Source organism: Antennarius striatus, chromosome 8, assembly GCF_040054535.1.
Source record: "Antennarius striatus isolate MH-2024 chromosome 8, ASM4005453v1, whole genome shotgun sequence".
Lineage (NCBI taxonomy): Eukaryota > Metazoa > Chordata > Actinopteri > Lophiiformes > Antennariidae > Antennarius > Antennarius striatus.
Window position 1 is genome coordinate 828,870 of NC_090783.1, and position 18,337 is coordinate 847,206.

General features: G+C 48.2%; 2 protein-coding genes across 3 annotated transcripts; both read right to left on the bottom strand.

The window, feature by feature from the left end:
• Positions 1 to 449: 449 nt before the first annotated feature.
• On the bottom strand, positions 450 to 8,615 carry LOC137600776 (GTPase IMAP family member 4-like). The gene is made up of 6 exons (XM_068322581.1): positions 8,597 to 8,615; positions 7,344 to 7,426; positions 6,570 to 7,174; positions 6,379 to 6,390; positions 3,516 to 3,642; positions 450 to 1,872 (listed from the first exon to the last, which is right to left on the bottom strand). Exons 2-6 carry the CDS (start codon positions 7,363 to 7,365, stop codon positions 947 to 949), a joined length of 1,692 nt encoding a protein of 563 aa, XP_068178682.1. The 5' UTR covers positions 7,366 to 7,426; positions 8,597 to 8,615; the 3' UTR covers positions 450 to 946.
• A 132-nt stretch (positions 8,616 to 8,747) lies between these two features.
• On the bottom strand, positions 8,748 to 18,101 carry LOC137600751 (dual specificity testis-specific protein kinase 2-like). 2 transcript variants are annotated; one of them, XM_068322535.1, is made up of 11 exons: positions 17,654 to 18,101; positions 16,077 to 16,639; positions 14,241 to 14,362; positions 13,700 to 13,748; positions 13,470 to 13,616; positions 13,261 to 13,343; positions 13,009 to 13,099; positions 12,759 to 12,842; positions 12,523 to 12,609; positions 11,780 to 11,873; positions 8,748 to 11,651 (listed from the first exon to the last, which is right to left on the bottom strand). In XM_068322535.1, the coding sequence occupies exons 2-11, from the start codon at positions 16,281 to 16,283 to the stop codon at positions 10,540 to 10,542; spliced, it is 2,076 nt and encodes a 691-aa protein (XP_068178636.1). In that variant the 5' UTR covers positions 16,284 to 16,639; positions 17,654 to 18,101; the 3' UTR covers positions 8,748 to 10,539. The 2 variants fall into 2 exon arrangements, with proteins under 2 accessions (XP_068178636.1, XP_068178635.1); XM_068322534.1 differs by having other exon boundaries at positions 17,648 to 18,101.
• Positions 18,102 to 18,337: the final 236 nt, after the last annotated feature.

Genomic DNA, 18,337 nt, shown 5'->3' on the forward strand with positions numbered 1-18,337 from the left:
CGGGTACCGGGCGACACACAAACTTTTGACTTTTTTTTTAAATTGATTACCAGACTAAAGATTTTATTTTGAAAAGTGACGCACAGACGAATGCGCGCGTCTGTCTCGCTTGACAGGTCTGGGTCACGTGACAGGTTACCAGCCGTTACCCCTAAATTAAGCGCCCACAACCGCCCCAGTGTTCTGGATTAAAGTCAAGGTAGATAATCCTGAGATCGCCCAAAAAGTATCTTACTTGTTTCCATTCCCAACCTCCTGTCTCTGTGAAGTGGGATTTTCTGCAGTGACCGTAAAGAAAACCAAACTGGAGTAAACCGGTTAACGATTATCGAGCAAATGAAGGCTGGACTAAAACGGTTGGGGGCCGCTGGTTTACATGACCTCTACATGATCTCCTCCTGACCTTTCATGCGTGTTCTTACCATGATGGAGGAATGAAGAAGCCAGAATCACTTCATCAAAGTCATTTATTGATTAATGGTTAACAGTCATCACATGATTTCCATGCTAACACTGGTATCGGTAATGTAACTCAACTAGTTATTGATCTAATTATTAACTAGGATATTGTGGAGGACTACAAGTACTTGGGGGTCCACACTGACAATAAACTAAACAGGGGGAGGCACACTGATGCCCCTACAGGAAAGGCCAAAGCTGACTTTTCTGAGGAGGCTGAGGTCTTTCAACATCTGCAGCACCTTGATGAGGATGTTCTACCAGTCTGGGGGGGTCAGTGCTGGGGCAGTGGTTGTTTTTTACTTTGTTCTACTGTGGAGTTACTGTAACAAAAAGCACTTTTCCCCTCAGGGATTATTAAAGCATTCTGATTCTGATTATTAATGTAACCGTTAACAACTAGTTATTTAAACAGATTAGATCTATTTCCCAACGCCGGCGCCCAACGGGAATGAATGGGTCATGAACTTGTATAACTCCACACCCGTTAACGGAACCACTTCCTTATTGCCCTCCCCACCTTTCTCACCCCTTCTACAACCGCCTCTCCGATGGTGATGAGGGAGTAAAACGGGTTGCTGCTCTCAGCTGTGTCTCTGGCCTCGCCCGCGTGGCGGGCGAACAAAAGCTTCTTCTGCTCCTCCAGCTCCCGGTGGTGCTGCTCCCTCATCTGCTGCATCATGTTCTCCATCTGTCTCTCTTTGTCCTCTCTGTCTTTCTTCCTCTCCTCCTCTCTCTCAGCTCTCTCCTTCTGTCTCTCCTGGTTCATCACCATCATCTCCTCCTCCCTCTCTTTCTTCTCCTTCTCTCTCTCTTTCATGATCTGCTCTTGAATCTTGTTCATCTCCTTCTCATATTTCTCCTGAATCTTCCTCTCCAGCTCCTCCCTCTCTTTCTGGATCTTTTCTTCCTTCTCCTTCAGGATGCGTTGTTTCTCCTCCTCGATGGCCCTCTCGGCCTCTTGGAACATCTCGTTGGTGTAGTGGCTTCCTCCATTCTCCTCCACCATACATCTGATCTTCTGGAGCAGCTTGGTGATCTGAGAGCGATCCTTGGTCTTGTTGTTGAAGACGTGGTAGCGACCGTTACATCTGTCCACCAGCTGCTGCAGGTCTGGACTGTCAGCCAAGAACTTCTCTATGGTGTCCTCCAGAAGGTCTCCGCCGGTGAAGAGCACCATGCTGTATCTGTCTGCCGCCTGGCCGAAGATCTCCTGGATCTTCTGCACCGTCTGCTTTTCCTCGTCGGTGTATCTGCCCAGCCGGACGACCACCAGGAACACGTGGGGTCCAGGAGAGGCGAAGGAGATGCACTGGCAGATATCTTTGGAGGTTTTGTCGTAGCCGAACCTGGTGTCGAACAGGCCCGGGGTGTCGATGACGGCCACCTTCTGCCCGTCCACCGTACCTTTACCTTTGAGACAAGATACAATTCACTGGTATTGACCCCCGTTGGGGGAAATACCGTCTGAGGGGACCATCAACATACGACAACACAACAAAACAATGTGTTACAGAACAACATGAATGAACAATTTTGGTTACTCAGAAAGTTGTGTCAATGACATGAGCTTCATGACATGGCCTCTGAACTTCTTCTGATTGATTCATCAGGTACAAACGCTGGGAAAATCGAAGGAGCTGAGAACGGATCTGAAAAAGCCAATTGCTCAACAAGTCAGGAAAGTCACTTGGAGCCATTTCAAAGCAGCTGCAGGACCCAAGAGCAACAGAAAAAACGCAAGTTAGCACCTGCTGCTGAGAGAAAACTGGGCAGGAGGGTGAAGAGTCAACTGAGAACCACCAACAAGCAACGGCTAAGTCAGGCTACAATTAAGGTTTTAGAATGGCCTTCCCAAAGTCCTGACTTCACCCAAATGAGAACATGTGGATAAAGCTAAAGAAACAAGTCCACATCAGAAACCCTGAACTGCATCATTTCTGTGAAGAGGAGTGGTCAAAGACTCAACCAAAAGCTAACTATGGCTACCAAAAGGACCTGATTGAAAGAACGTGTATTTTTGATCCAGTAGATTTGGTTTCATTTTTGTTTGAGCCTCAATAAAGTCATAAAAGAACCCAACTTCTTGAATGTTTTTGTGATAAAGGAGTGTCTGTTCCAATCCCTTCATCAGAGACATCAGAGTCGTAGAAATACAGCAGTCCCTCGCTATAACGCAGTTCATGTCACAGTTTCAAGGATTGTTTTAGTGCAGTTTTAAAGCTTTTTCTTTCATAGCACATTGTGTTCTGCGTCCTGATTGGCTGTAGACCATTGTCAATCCATGTTCTACGTGTGGCGTCTCCAGCTCACCCAATGGATATGAATCGCCCAACAAACTTGGGCGATCCATAGACGACAATGTAATGCTTGACGCGATTAACTCTATAAATATCATGGTTACCTGCGAGGTGAACGGTTGTGTCAACAGACCACCAAGAAAACACAAAGACAAGGACCTACACTTTAGAATACCCTCTGGGAAGCTAGGAAGGAGATAGAGAACACGGATAAACCGAGTCAGTATGACCCAGGATCCGAGGGTCTGTCATGAACACTTTACCTCGGAGGATTTCCAAAGAGAATTGAAGGTAAGATCATTTTCGGAAAACCCATAGTATTAATTCTGAATTCCCAAGGTTTAGTGGATAATTAATGAAGGTCTGGAGCTACTGGAGGTGTTGTATAAATGTTGTTATGACCAGAAGGTATTCTGGCGTTAAGTTCTTTACCTGTGTGTGAACTTTGGACCACTTGTAACATGTCCACATTACAATGAGCTGAGTCGGCACGTTCTAATAGAGTTCAAATGTCCACACGCCGCACCTACACGGGTTTTTGAACACGCAAACACCCAGAAGTGTCATGTTGTTGAACGTCTACACACTCCCCGCGCCAACGAGTTTGAACGTTGTCCTGAAGCTAATCAGACCGTCGTCCACACAGAAAATTAAACATCGCATCTCTTTTTCAGTTCCTGTGTCTAAACATGAACATCCAACTGCTGACTGGTTATTTTTCATAATTAATAAAGAACACCCCCCCTCTGCATTTACCTTTCTCAGAGTCCACAGTCAGAGAGTTCGCACCGAATCTGGACTCGAAGCACCGTCGCCCCAGGATGGTGTTTCCAGCAGCGCTCTTCCCACTGCCCGTCTTCCCCACCATCACCATCCTCACCTCCTCATTGTTGGTAATGATGAAGCCTGTGAAGGAGAGAATCCATCCATCCATCCATCCATCCATCCATCCATCCATCCAATAAGCCACCATTTACAAGAAGCAGCTGCGGTTCTTTTTTAAAAAATTTTAATTAAAAACCCTCGTTCAGAACTCACCCGGGTTTTGGGGCCCGTTCATGTTGGGACGGTCGTTCATGTCTGGGTTCCTGTCTGACGGAGATTCTGAGCTGGTCTGGAGTCTGGAGTGCTTTATAGGCAACAGGCCACGCCCACAAGCTTCTACCGAAAGTGAAACTAAAACGAATGGCTTTAAAAACACTGTGTGTGTGTGTGTGTGTGTGTGTGTGTGTGTGTGTGTGTGTGTGTGTGTGTGTGTGTGTGTGTGTGTGTGTGTGTGAAACCTTTTTATGTTTGGTGATGAACTGTTTACAAGAAACCATGTGACATCTGGAAACCCCCTCCGCCACCCCCACCCAGCAATGTTATTCTGTTGGGTGATTTGTGTGTCTTCCGTGTGTGTGTGTGTGTGTGTGTGTGTGTGTGTGTGTGTGTGTGTTTCTACAAGTATCACCTGACTTCTTGAAAACCCAACATCTTGACTTCCTGCCCCTCCAGCTCTGCTTGCTGTCTTCTTTTACCCCCACTGTCTCTGATCTGATTCTCTGCGTCGCCCGACAGAGAGGACAACCGGTGTGTGAAGGACTTCACTCAACAATTCCACTCATGTTTGTTTTATTATATATAGTCAAAAGCAGCAGGAAGAGTAGCAGCTGAAATAGTGGGGCTAGCAGCAGTAGTAATAATATAGTGGAACTAAAGGCAGATGGAGATGATAGACAGGAATTATCAGCAGCAGCTAATAAACCTGAAAGTTTGAGAAATGCTACGTTTCACTTTTATGAAAACCAGGAGGCCTAGAGGAAGACCAAAGAGGAGGTTTATGGATGTAGTGAAAGAGGACATGAAGGTAGTTGGTGTGAGAGAAGAGGATGAGAAGACAGGGTTAGATGGAGGACACTGATTGGCTGTGGAGACCCTGAAGGGAAAAGCCTGAAGGAGAAGAAGACTCTGGGGGAGGGGTACTTCACAAGCTTATTGGCTTCTACCCGTCAGCCCTTTTTTTTCATATATATATTTATATATATATATATATACTGTATATATTCATTCATTCATTCATCTTCCAACCCGCTTAATCCGCTAACGCAGGTCGCGGGGGAGCCGGTGCCTATCCCGGCAGTCTGATATATATGACTGTCCTCACCACTGTCTCTATGATATATACTGTATATATGACATAGATATGATAGATATACACATCCATTTATATATACATATATATATACACAGTATATATAGCCACGCCCACAAGCTTTTGCCAAAAATGAAACTAAAACAAATGCCTTTAAAAACACTATAATAACATTGAGGTGTGACCTCCAGCTTTGATTTATTTTATCCATCACCATGACAACCTTCATCAGCCAGTGTGACCACACTGTACAATGATTAAGATTAAAGATTACAGATTGAAGATCATCTTATTAGCTGATATGAACCGTTTACAAGTAAACACGTGACCTCTGTTAAGCTGCCGTCCATCACGTCACCATCAGGGCAGTAGTGAAGTCCAGTTTTTATCATTAGAGGCGGCTGGGCAAAATAAAACCAATTCTCTCGAGGTAACAGTTTGAAGTAGTCATCCACGCCTTTGTCACCACTAGGCTGGACTAGATCAATTCCCTTCATGCGGGGGTCAGTGCTTCCTCCATCTCCCGTCTCCAGACGGTCCAAAACGCTGCTGCACATCTGCTGACCAGCACCCGTAAACATGAGCACATTACCCCCATTTTAGCCCCACTCCACTGGCTGCCCATACATTTTAGGATCCATTTTAAATTTATTTTATTTACTTTTAAATCCCTGAATGCCCTTGCCCCGCCTTACCTCTCTGAGCTTCTACACCCCTATGTACCTGCTCGCTCTCTCAGGTCAGCTGATCAGCTGCTCCTGAGATCCTAAAACCAGACAGAAGCCCAGAGGGGACCGTGTCTTTACTGTTGTGGCTCCTAAATTATGGAATAATCTGCCTCAGCAGATCAGAAAGACCTCTTCTGTCTGTTTTTAAATCTGTGTGAAGACCTACCTCTTCTCCTTGGCTTTTAACACCTAGATAGACACCAGATTTTATTTTATCTTATTTTTTTTATTGCTGATTGTATGCTTTTGCTTTCATCCATATTTTATGTTTTTAATTGATTAATTTTACTTATAATATTTGAGCCATTTTGTCTTTTATCTATAATGTTTGTTCTTTTTTACGTATTCACCTGTACAGCACTTTGGTGGACTGTGGTTGTGGTAAAGTGCCCAACAAATAAAGATTGTATTGGACTGGTCTGTCCTCACCACTGTCTCTATGATCTCGTTCACATTTAAATGTTCGACACACTACAGTTTAGCTGTGATCACTTTGACTTTATTGGAGACATCAGGAGTGACGTTGCTGGAACTCAGGTCTACCTCAGAAACGTCTCAGAAGATCGTACATCCGTCGTCATGAATAGTACGTATCTCTGCTAGCATTCGCACCCGCTGTCGTTCCTCCTCCATTTCCTGTCTGTGCTTCTCCTCTTCACGTCTTCTCATGGATTCAAGCCTCTCCTTTCTTTCCTGCTCCTCTCTCCTCCTTTCTGCTTCTCTCTCTTCCTTCTCCCTCCTCCTCTCCCTCTCCCACCTCTCTCTTTCCCTTCTCCGTTCCTCCTCTCTCTGTCTCCTCTCTTCCTCTCTCTCAGCCTGGAGCTTCTCATTCATTCTTCTAAACTCTTCTTGTTTCTTTTCCTGAATCTTCCTCTCCAGCTCCTCCCTCTCTTTCTGGATCTTTTCTTCCTTCTCCTTCTGGATGCGTTGTTTCTCCTCCTCGATGGCTCTCTCGGCCTCTTGGAACATCTCGTTGGTGTAGTGGTTTCCTTCGTTCTCCTCCACCATACATCTGATCTTCTGGAGCAGCTCGGTGATCTGAGAGCGATCCTTGGTCTTGTTGTTGAAGACGTGGTAGCGACCGTTACATCTGTCCACCAGCTGCTGCAGGTCTGGACTATCAGCCAAGAACTTCTCTATGGTGTCCTCCAGAAGGTCTCCGCCGGTGAAGAGCACCATGCTGTATCTGTCTGCCGCCTGGCCGAAGATCTCCTGGATCTTCTGCACCGTCTGCTTTTCCTCGTCGGTGTATCTGCCCAGCCGGACGACCACCAGGAACACGTGGGGTCCAGGAGAAGCGAAGGAGATGCACTGGCAGAGATCTTTGGAGGTTTTGTCGTAGCCGAACCTGGTGTCGAACAGGCCCGGGGTGTCGATGACGGCCACCTTCAGCCCGTCCACCACGGCGACGTCCTGAGCGCAGCCCACCGTCGCCGACTGAGGACCGAACACCGACTCGAAGCAGGGCCGACCCAGGATGCTGTTCCCAGTGGCGCTCTTCCCGTTTCCGGTCTTTCCCACCATGACCAGCCTGAGATCGGCGTCGCTTCGTTCTGCATCGGAGAGGAAAAAGCGTGAAAGGTAACGATGACCATTTTCCTATTTTAATTTAAAGCTGAATTTTCTTAATTTCTTTCTATATTCAGATAAAAAACCACTGAGAATTTGAAAAGCTCCGTCCCCATGTGACACTAACATGAGAACATGAGGATCCCACCTTACCGTAACGGAATCTGCTTTCCATGTCAGGACTGATGAAGGTCCTTCTGCTGTCTGAGTCGTCTGAAGGCTTCAGCCAACGTCTCCTGGAAGTGGTGGAGTCACACAGGAGTGAAAGTGAAACTGATGGTTCACCAATGACTCAGTGGAGTTTAGAACGTACTAAAAACACACCCACTCAAATGACTGCAGGTCAGTTTAAAGGAATAGAGAAGTCTATCGGGGGGGGGGGGGGGGGCTGAGATGAAAACCGGTTATTTTCTGACATGTCACAGCTCTTGTCAAAGACGCGCTGTTGCTTGACATTTGGATATTTGTTTGTCTGTTTCTTTCTTCATGAGTCATAAAGTTCATTCATTCATTCATTCATTCATTCACATTCTACGTCTAACACGCTGACGCCAGTTCTGGGTCAGACCGGGTCGTGCTGCCCCCTGGTGGAGACCTCTGTGAAGTTATTTTCGGTTTAACGTCACCAATTTTAGGTTATTTTTACTCTAAATCGCTGAATTTTCACATTTACCTCTGAAATCCTGATCAGAGACCTGTGGTGAGTCATTGATCACCCTGGATCGATCAATGACTCCACTAGCTGTGCTGGTAGCTAAACAGTGAGACCGTAATGCTATCAATCTGTATGTCGCTATTAAAATGTTCAGACACGTTTGATCTATGAAGTAAATTTCCGCAATATAGATAATGTATATAATGTAGTGTTTTTGTCAACAACTGAATGTGTGTAACGTCTTTCTGGAGTTGAGCGGTCCTGAAACCGCTGGGAAAAGGCATGAAGTGATGCACGCAGTTGTCCTGCCTCATGGTAGGGGGCGCTGGTGATCCCAGAAGAAACAGTAAACTATAATATATAGTCAGCAAGTCAACTACAGCCATTCATTTGTTTCCCGCTCGCCTCGTCTTACTACAAACATAGAGGATTACGTATCCCAACTCAAAATTTGTTCGCTGCTTTTCAGAAGGAGCGACCCCTGGACTTCATTTATAAGTAACATATAAACAAACATGTAGGAAACAGCATAAGGTTTATTTAATCAAATGTTCTTATATTTGTGTTATTTTGTACGTGTAAATAATTCTGCTCTGAGACTTTAAAGTAAACCTTCCATGTCTGTCCTCACCACTGTCTCTGATCTCGCTCACATTTAAATGTTAGACACACTATCTATTCGTGGAACATGTTAAAATAGTAGTTTGACCAATCAGCACCATGTGTCACTAACATGAGGATCCCGCCTTACCGTAATGAAATCTGCTTTCCATGTCTGGACTGATGAGTGAAGGTCCTTCTGCTGTTGGAGTGTCGTCTGAAGACTGCAGCCAACCTCTCCTGGAAGTAGTCGAGTCACGCAATTCAGGTTCACGCAATAAAACAGTCCGGGTTCACGAAGTGAAGCAGTCCAGGTTCACACAGTGAAACGGTTCCTGGATGATTTTGCCTGCATCACTTGTCCCAGAATGAGTCAGTACATGACATAAACAGGACATTCCAGGAGGAAGTGCCTTAAACGAACGGGTCAAACCATCAGATAACTTTCTCTTCCATCTTCATCTCAAATAAATTTTGTCTGATATTCACATTCAATTCGAGACGACACAAGAACACAAAGGGTTACGCACATCCGTGTCTTTATTATCAGATTATTGCACTCAGATTTCTAGCTGCATGGACAAACAAGAAAAAAAGAAATCAAGCCAGAACATCAGAAACGATGGGATCAAAGTTCTTCTGTCCAAAAAACATCCTGCACACACACAGTGTGTGGAACGATCACTACCTGTACAAGGAATACTTCTACCTGCGTCACATGTCGACTTCAAGTTACAACAGTGTGATTAAAATGCATGTAAATACACCACATACATGTGAGGGGGAAGCAAACACGCATGAAGCACCAGAAGCACGTCTTAAATAAAGCACTAGCTGCTGTCGGGCTGTGAACCGAGGTGCAAAAATAAAGAATTTATAACCGAGTGTAAAAACGTGGAGAGTCACTAGCGTCCACTAACGGTGGAAACGTTCCCCACGCAGAGGCTGCTCAGGAAAAACACAGAAAACACTGGTTCTGGTTGTGGAACCGCCTTCAGGACCTGGAATGAAGCCAGTTCTGAGTCGGTAAGTCTGTGATCAACGTCAACGTCATGCTTCAGAAACAACCACGGATCATCAGCGTAAAAAAACACACCAAAATCCCAACAAAGGCATAAATAAATAAATAAATAAATAAATAGATTTTATGTTCAAAAATAACCTCAAGTGTTCCTTTCTCTGCTAATGATCTTCAGACTAAATAAACTGACGACGAGACCCTTTTGTTTCTGACGCCTTCTCGTTTCTCGGCGTTGGTTTCTCAGACAGTCAAACGCTTTCAGTCGTGACCTCCTGGTGGTCGGTGACGTGCAGGAAACACACCAGGTGTGTGAAATATTTGATGTAAAGGACGTCTCCACGACTACGTCTCTTCACAACTCGCACGCTAACGCTGTTAGCTAAACATGTCATGGGACCATAAACGTACATTTTGACGATCAATCACTGAACTGAATGAAACAGCTTACCTTTTCTTTTCTTTTCTTAAATCAAGTCATATTTTCGGAGCTGGAGTGTTTCGGAGGATGTTCCCGTAGGAATGCACACACACACACTTACGTCACGCGTGTCCACGTGCGCTGCGTGAGGACGAGGTGAAGCAGTAAGGTGCGGCGGCGGCCATGCTGAACACCAGGGTTCTGGCGTCTACGCCACTTTAGTGACTCCAGATTGTTTTCAATCCGGCAGTTAACTGGTTAAATCTGGTTGTCCAATGGGTTGCAGGTTTTTGTCTTTTTTTTGGCAGCTTCCAGAACCGAATTGGATCGTTTCCTCGTCTCCGTCCGTTCTCCTGAATATCCCTAAAAGGATCTTTGGACAGTTTTGGACCTGCATTTTGGATCGTTTTTCAGCATCACGCTGGTTGGATGGGCACCATTAGGTGGCAGTGATGTGCTGTTGCCGCCCCACAAAGGTTCAGAGGTCACCTGGTGGCCCATGTGGTCTGACCTCTGAGCGGTTCTGTTGATTTCTGCCCTCGTCTAGGCGTCGCTGGATTCTTACGATTATGGAGCAACATCGACTGTCGCTCAGTCTGTCCGGTAACACGTGCTGCTGGTCACGAGTAAAAACCAAGTGCCCCCCCAAGCCCGGTTAGGTCTGGGCCTCTGGCAGGGACCGCCCAGGCTCGCGTGGCGCCGAGGGACCGGCTGCCATTGGTCGGTTGGCGCTGCAACACAGCTGGGCTTTGGTTGCTGCCGTCGACGAGGAGGCGCCGCCAGCCGTTATGGGGCCGTTCAGGTTCCGGTAGGGCCGCTGGCGCGGGAGCGAAGCCCTACGGCGGGGGGCAGGGATCGCCGGCGAGCCGCGGAGGCACACCGACGGGAAGCTGAGCCCAACCAGGCAGCAGCTCGGACAGGAAATGACATCGTCTTGGTCAGAGGTGCCGTTGGGATCGGCGTGCCGAGCCTGGCCTCCGTTGTACCCGTTGACCAGCCCCCGCCCACCCCACTGCTGGCCAATCGCAAGGGCCGAGCCGTTGTTATTGTCCAATCGCGGCAGGGGAGGTAAGGAGGGCGGTCCGTTAGAGATGGGAAGCTGCCAGCCATTGGACGAGGCGATCCTGGGCGGTCCTACGAGTCCGTCCGTCGCCTCTGGAGACTTGGTGCAGTCCATGGGTTCCGTCAGGCGGATCCTCTCCTCTTCCTCCTCCTCCTCTTCCTCCAGCCGCTCCAGAGAAACCATCTCCAGCTTGGCGAGGACTGAATCACCCCCCGATCCATCCGCCTCCTCAGCTAGCTCCTGATGCTCCTCCTCCGTCCTCGACTCCTCCTCGTCGCCCGCCGTCCCGCTGCCCAACGCCTCTTTGCCCTTCCCCTCCGCCTCTCTGGAGGAAGCAACGGTCCGATTGAGCTCCGGGGTGCAGGGGAGGGACCGACACCTCCTGGGCAGCGCCAGTGCCCCCGGCATCCCTCTGAGGGGGTGGGGCGAGGCACAGGGGTCCTGAAGCGCCGGCAGGGTGAAGGTCAGGGAGATGACTGACTTGCTGGGCGTGTCCAGGAGCTTACAGCGACCGCCGTTCAGGTCGTGTCGGAGAGAGAAGGGGTTGACCCGCGCCGGGGTGCAGAGGAACGGGGAGGTCAGAGTCGCCGGGGGCAACATGTCCGACTGACTCCTGGCCAAGCCTTGCCGATGCTGGGCGTGGTCAACAGGGTGACAGGGAGAGCTGCGCCGCCGGTAGGGACTGACGTCCGCCGCCACGGGCTCTGGAAACAGACAGAAAACACATGACACGGGTTCACAGGCGCTTCCTGACGGAGTCGAGTCGCCGTTGGTCGACGCCCCCAAACGATAGTCCACCCTTCAGAGATAAAAGTCTCCCTGGTGAACCTACCCAGAGCGGTGGTCGCCACGCCCTCCTCTTCTTGTTCCATCCCCTCCAACGTGAAGACGATGTCAGAGAACGACGGCCGTCTCTCTGCGCTCATCTGGAAACGGGAGGGAACCTTCATTTACGACCCGGTTCCTGATCCGGGTGAGGTTATGGAAATGAGTAAAAGGCGATTCTGTGATATCGAGTACTAGACTTCAGACCAGAGGTCTCCAACCGTTTGTTCTCCACGGAACATCCTTTAAGGTGTGGTGGATAATACAAAAAAATAAAACACGACCAACATAAACCTGCAACATCCTGCAACCCACCCTGACCTACACTGAAAGGTCAAAGCTATGCACCAGCTTTGATCTATGGTCATACACGGGCCTTCTCTCTCGTCTTTCTATCTTGTCCAGGTCCTGAGTTTACAAAAGTTGAAATTTGACCTTGACCTAGGTTTCTCAAGGTCAAGGTCATCATCATTTTCACCCCCGTTGCTCCCTGAGTAATGTGGTGGACTAATAGACGGACAATCAAACAATTACAATACACCACTTTGAAACGGGATGTAATTACCGACTGACCCACAGACCGGTACCGACTGACCCACAGACCGGTACTGACTGACCCACAGACCGGTACTGACTGACCCACAGACCGGTACCGACTGACCCACAGACCGGTGCTGACTGACCCACAGACCGGTACCGACTGACCCACAGACCGGTACTGGTTCCCGACCCGGCGGACGCTGGACTTACGTTACAACAGGTGACGGCGAGGCTGAGGAAGGCAGGTGGACAATCCCCAACCAGACTCTCAAAGGTGCCGACATCCAGACCGAAGTCCTGCACACAGGTACACAGGTGGAGGAGCGTTACTCCCATCATGCCGTGGTACTAGATCACTGCTCTGTCCATAGTTTTGTTCACAGGTCTCTAGTTGATGTTTAACACTCAGTTTAAACCACAAACATGCTGTATTCTTGAACACACACCTCAGTCCTGGGTAAGAAATCGGGATCGGCTTCGATCCGGGCGATGATCTCACACAGGATGATGCCGTACGCAAACACGTCCACCTGAGCGGCGAGCAGGAAGGGGGGGGCGGGGTTATTATTGTCAGGTAACGTCTGCGTCTCAACAATCATTTTAACTGGATCCTCCCACGTCGGTCGCATTGCGATGAACGCTAGCTGACGTCTTCTCTCGTTTATTCGTGGAACTTAACGGGGTCGCGGTGTTTACCTTCTCGTTGTACAGCTCTCCTCTCAGAACTTCAGGGGCCATCCAGTAGGGGGAGCCCACAATGGCCAGAGGCTGCTTCCCAACACCATCGCTGGGGACAACCAGGCACTAGTTAACTCGTGTTTGTCAAAGTTAACCACATTGATGCGTCAAAGACGTGGCAGGAGATGCGACACGGCTCCCGGACTGATTCCTGGCTACGTGAGGTCACTTCCTACGTGGAAACATCGCCTGGATTTCGCTCAAACTGACCTGTAATCTGGGATTTTCTCGGCCAGGCCAAAGTCTCCGACCACTGCGGTGAAGACGCCGTTATCACAGCGCACCAGACAGTTCTAGACAGGAAGTCAGACAGTCAAGGACATTCCCAACACCCAAAAGAAGACTATCTACCGACGGGCCGCTCGCCGGACGCCTGGGACCTGAGGTAACACTGGGCGCAGTCTCCCAGCATGCTTTACCTTGGAGGTGAGGTCCCGGTGGAAGATGCCCTTGCTGTGCAGGTACTGCAGCCCCCGGGCGATGTCCAGAGACAGGAGGATCCGGACTCCCCAGGACAGGTACAGGTCACTGTCCAACAGCTGCTCCAGGTTCCCCCCGTTGATGTACTAAAGAGACAGGAAGGACACGCGGAGTCACGACGGCGCAGGAAAGGGAGCGGCTGAGGGAGGGACGAAGACGAGGAGGTTACCTCCGTCAGAGCGTGGAGCTGACCTTCGTGCACGCAGACCCCGAGAAACCTGAGGGGAGGCGAAGAACAACAGAGGTCACAAGAATGGTGCTGCACAGCATCATGGGAGTTGTCTCCGTTGTTCGGCGCTGTTGGATTTTGGATATTTTAACGTGAAATCGATGCGTAACAAAACGTCTGTATTGAGAATTACACTCGTTCCTCCAGATACGAGCCGTCGCTACGAGGTCAGATTCAACGCTCCAGGTTCTCCTGTAGGTTCTCCTGTAGGTTCTCCTGTAGGTTCTCCTGTAGGTTCTCCTGTAGGTTCTACTGTAGGTTCTACTGTAGGTTCTCCTGTAGGTTCTCCTGTAGGTTCTCCTGTAGGTTCTCCTGTAGGTTCTACTGTAGGTTCTACTGTAGGTTCTACTGCAGGTTCTCCTGTAGGTTCTCCTGTAGGTTCTTCTGTAGGTTCTACTGTAGGTCCTACTGTAGGTTCTACTGCAGGTTCTACTGTATTATTGTCTTTGGACAGCGTTATTGACCGCGCATCATTTCCTACCTGAGTATGTTGGGATGGCAAAGTCGGTTCATGAGCTGCACCTCTCTTAGCATGTTAGCCTTGTTGCTAGCCAGCGTGTTCATTTTCAGCGCCATCACCTGCCCTGTGATGCGATGCTGCACCTGAAAAACAACCAGAGGCAGGTGAGACAGGAAGTTGAGAGGTTTCCCCCACAGGACGCTGAAAAGGAGTCGGACATCCGGTCGGTATCCTCACCAGCGTAGGGCATTTTGAAAAGCAAGTACAGCTAGTCCTCAAGATACGAACAATCGTAGATGCTAAAGACTTGACGGTAACTATGGGTGGAGTTAACTGTTTGATTTCATTGAGTTTCTCAGAGGAATCAAACATAAAGGGGCGTGTCTGACTTTTGATGAGCAGGAAGTGACATCAGCGCGTCATTCAGGTCAATGTGGTGAAAAACCTCAGTGGATTAAAGCTGGGCTTAGCCTCTACACCCCCCAGGAGGAAATTCATTCAGAGGTAGAGATGTTAAAGTTACATCACGGTACTACAGGATTTTATTATTATGGGATGTTTAATGTCCTGTAATTGTTTCTGATCAGTTTGAGGGAAAAGAACTTTAGTATTTAGAGTAGTAATGACATTACTTTAGTATTTAGAGTAGTAATGACATTACTTTAGTATTTAGAGTAGTAATGACATTACCTTAGTATTTAGAGTAGTAATGACATTACTTTAGTATTTAGAGTAGTAATGACATTACTTTAGTATTTAGAGTAGTAATGACATTACTTTAGTATTTAGAGTAGTAATGACATTTAAATGACCTGATTTAGTAGATAATAGATTAAAATGTAATCAATAACGACTTACAAACAGCCCTTAGGAACAAGTTGTGTTCTTAGCTACAGAGAATCGTGTTGAGGCTCCAGGTGACATCACAGTCGATTAGCGGCGTCGGCGGACGTCGGGCTGAGATCATGTGACGGTATAGCAGGTCAGACGGAACGGGGCTGCTGGACCTGCAGGAGCATCTCTGTGTCTCTGGTATTAATAGCGTGGCGCTAATAGGCTTTCTGGATTTCCCATCACTCCCTCTGATCTGCACAAATCCACTGGTCATTTAAATGTACTGCAGCAGGTAGCTTAGCTTTGGAGTCAGCTGTTGATGTTCATGATCCACTGGAGGCTAATGTAGCATGTAGCTTACTTTGCCTTAGCATCCATGATAAAATGTAAAGTATCCAAGGTAGGAAGCCTGATGCTCTGAGATGCTAACAGAGACAACAACAAACAACAACAAACAACAACAGGGGGATATGAGTGCTGGAGCTGTGTGAATGCAGCAGTGCTGCCCCCACCGGGGTTGTGGCAGAAAGGGGAACTGCAGGATGATAGTCACATACGGTGAAGCACGTTTGTTCGCATCTCCAAATGTTTGTAAGTTAGGGACGACCCATCTTACTTCAGGATTTTATTTTACTATATTTATTATTATTAATATATATTGGACTTTTCTTTTCACAATGCTTCATAACTTTGGCTTTGGTGAGTCGTTTATCCAGTGGGTAACAGAGAACTGGTGGAAACCTGCAGTCCACAACTCACTTTATTCTTTTCTCGTGGGTAATGTTAGATATCTGGTTATAAATCTTTCTAATAAACTCTCTGATCTAGTCCACTTGAACTTCATTCCACTTTTAGAAAAAGTCTCTGGTGATCTAAGGCGTTGGAACAACCTCCATTCTGGGAAGAATAGCTACTGTTAAAATGAAAATATTATTCATATATATTTACTTTTAATATTTTTTATCTGACAGGATTTTATTTCAACATTTAAACCCTGTCCACTGGTGATGACATCACACGTACCTTGAAGACCTCGGAGAAGAACCCCGAGCCGATCTTCTCGCAGAAGAAGTCGTCGATGCGGGCCAGGCTGGACACGGCGCTCCTCAGGGCGCGGTAGGACGACGGCCGGATGCGGTTGGGCGCGTGGATGTTGTGGAGCGGCGGTTCGTCTGGACCGCCGTGACCCTCCTCGGGGTCACACAGGCAGCACTCGGCGTGGTAGTCCATGGCACCAGTGGACCACCAGGATCCAGGTATCAGCCGTCTGTTAGACCACAACAGTCCTGAGGCACAGGGCGAGGGCGACGCCCACCAGCATGGTGGCAGAACCACGGAGGCGCTTCCTGCAGGTTGTCCCGACGACCAAACCACTAAAACGCTTCTACGTTAGTGAAAATGGACACGCCCCTCCTCCTGGATGTCCAATGAGAGATGTCCGACGGAACGTCGACGCTCCGACCTCAACACCGTCGACGCAGCGGTAGCCGCAGCGCCGCGCGAGCGAGGCGGGTCTCCTCCATCAGGTCATGTGACGGACGCGGCAGCAGAGCGGAACCCAGAGGGTCGGGGTAACATGAAGGCTCCTGGGGAGAAGAAGACACCATCATGAGGCTCAGGAACGGAACCTCCAGAAGATATCAGGGTCATCTGATCAATAGAGTCACTACTGATCACCTGTCAATAACCAGATTGATCAGAAACAGTTTAAACACGTCAGAACTGTCGGTGTTGAAGTGTTTTCCTGACAGCAGTCTCTGATGGTCCAGTTTTAGAGCCTTCAACCTGATCCAGATCCATCTTCTGCTTCCTCAGGAATCTGATCCCGTTCTTCTAGTTCTGGGTTATTCCCCCTTCAGACCCTCCAGAGGGTTTTCTGGGTCCCAGCCTCCAGTCTAGAATGATCCAGGAGTTCTTCTGGAACCGGGTCCATGTGGACTCCGAGGTCTGCTTGGATCTTCGTCTTCTTCCAGGATCTCCTGATCCTCGATGGCTCCATCTGACCCGCTACAGGCTGCAGGTTTCTAGTGGACCAGGAAGTGAGGCAGAACTGGGGCATCACCATGCTCCCGCCACGCCTCATGGAGGGAGGGGCTCCATCAGCATCGGCTTCATCCTTCCTCCGCCAGAGGAAGGATGGAGATCTTCTGTGAGGCTTCAGAGTCTAAACTACACCTGATCCGCTAGTGATGAGGATGAGGATGAGGATGATGAGGATGAGGATGATGAGGATGTCAGGAGGTTGAACACATTTCTCTGAACATCTGTTCCACTCACATGAATATTAACATCTGATAAATCAATAATTCACACTACATTTAAAAGACAGTAAACGTTTGATTATCGTCATGTGAACAAATACATAAATAATGCAATTAGACAGAAATAGAGAAATTAATTAATTCCGGGCCGCTAAATAAATAAATAAAGGAATATTGAACTGTAAGCTAACGTCAGAGGAGGAATCACCAGCTTCATCTTCTACCAGGCCTCATCGATCATCGGTTATCGATTGATCGCTGTTTAAATCATGAGACGCTCGTAAACCGGAGGATGGCGTCCCGTCCCTGTCTATGTAGGCCAATAAAACCCACCGGTACCGGGAGCTGCGGGTGTCGGCGGGCTGCGGAGATCCGGCGGTCCGGACGGGAGACGTCGACACGGTTCGAATCCCGGTCAGAAACGCGGCCCGGCGGCCCGACGGCGTCTGCTGGCGATAATCCCGTCTGGATTCCTGCTTCTTGAGCCGCTTAATGGGACGGAAACCGCCGAGAAGCATCCGGTAGCTAGAGCAGGGAGAGGACTTCCTGTTCCGGGTTTCAAAATAAAAGTTCCTTTACACTGCGCAGCGGAGTAAAAGCCACGGTTGATTTAACTTATTTAACTCTGCTATGTTCGGCCTTTTCTGGTAATTGATGCTTTCTTTTTTTTTTTTAGATTTTTGTTTTTTTTGTTGTCTGTTTGCTTTGATTTCCTTACAGCGATCTGGAAATAATTTCCCCTACGCTTTTATTTTGAAAACAAAACATCACATCCTCTGTGCTTGTGTTTTTGTCTGTGGATTTGACATACTGTGGCACACACACACACACACACACACACACACACACACACACACACACACACACACACACACACACACACACACACACACTTGAGCCTTTCATCCGCAAAAACTGATCCAGAATCAGTTTTTGCCTCCAATTGACCCAGAATGACAGGAAGAACCGACCCCAGAGCGGCTGTTCAACCGGAAGTGGCGCACAGACAATAACACATATTTT

What these genes read in the sequence shown, in the direction of transcription:
- LOC137600751 (XM_068322535.1), bottom strand. Translation starts at nt 16,283, where the DNA reads ATGGACTACCACGCCGAGTGCTGCCTGTGTGACCCCGAGGAGGGTCAC. An exon ending in ACCGGGACCTCACCTCCAAG is followed by an intron (nt 13,344 to 13,469) that starts GTAAAGCATGCT and finishes CTTCCTGTCTAG; the next exon opens with AACTGTCTGGTGCGCTGTGA. An exon ending in GAGAGCTGTACAACGAGAAG is followed by an intron (nt 12,843 to 13,008) that starts GTAAACACCGCG and finishes CTCGCCGCTCAG; the next exon opens with GTGGACGTGTTTGCGTACGG.
- LOC137600776 (XM_068322581.1), bottom strand. Translation starts at nt 7,365, where the DNA reads ATGGAAAGCAGATTCCGTTACG. An exon ending in GGAAAGCAGATTCCGTTACG is followed by an intron (nt 7,175 to 7,343) that starts GTAAGGTGGGAT and finishes TCTCCGATGCAG; the next exon opens with AACGAAGCGACGCCGATCTC. An exon ending in GACTGTGGACTCTGAGAAAG is followed by an intron (nt 1,873 to 3,515) that starts GTAAATGCAGAG and finishes CTTGTCTCAAAG; the next exon opens with GTAAAGGTACGGTGGACGGG.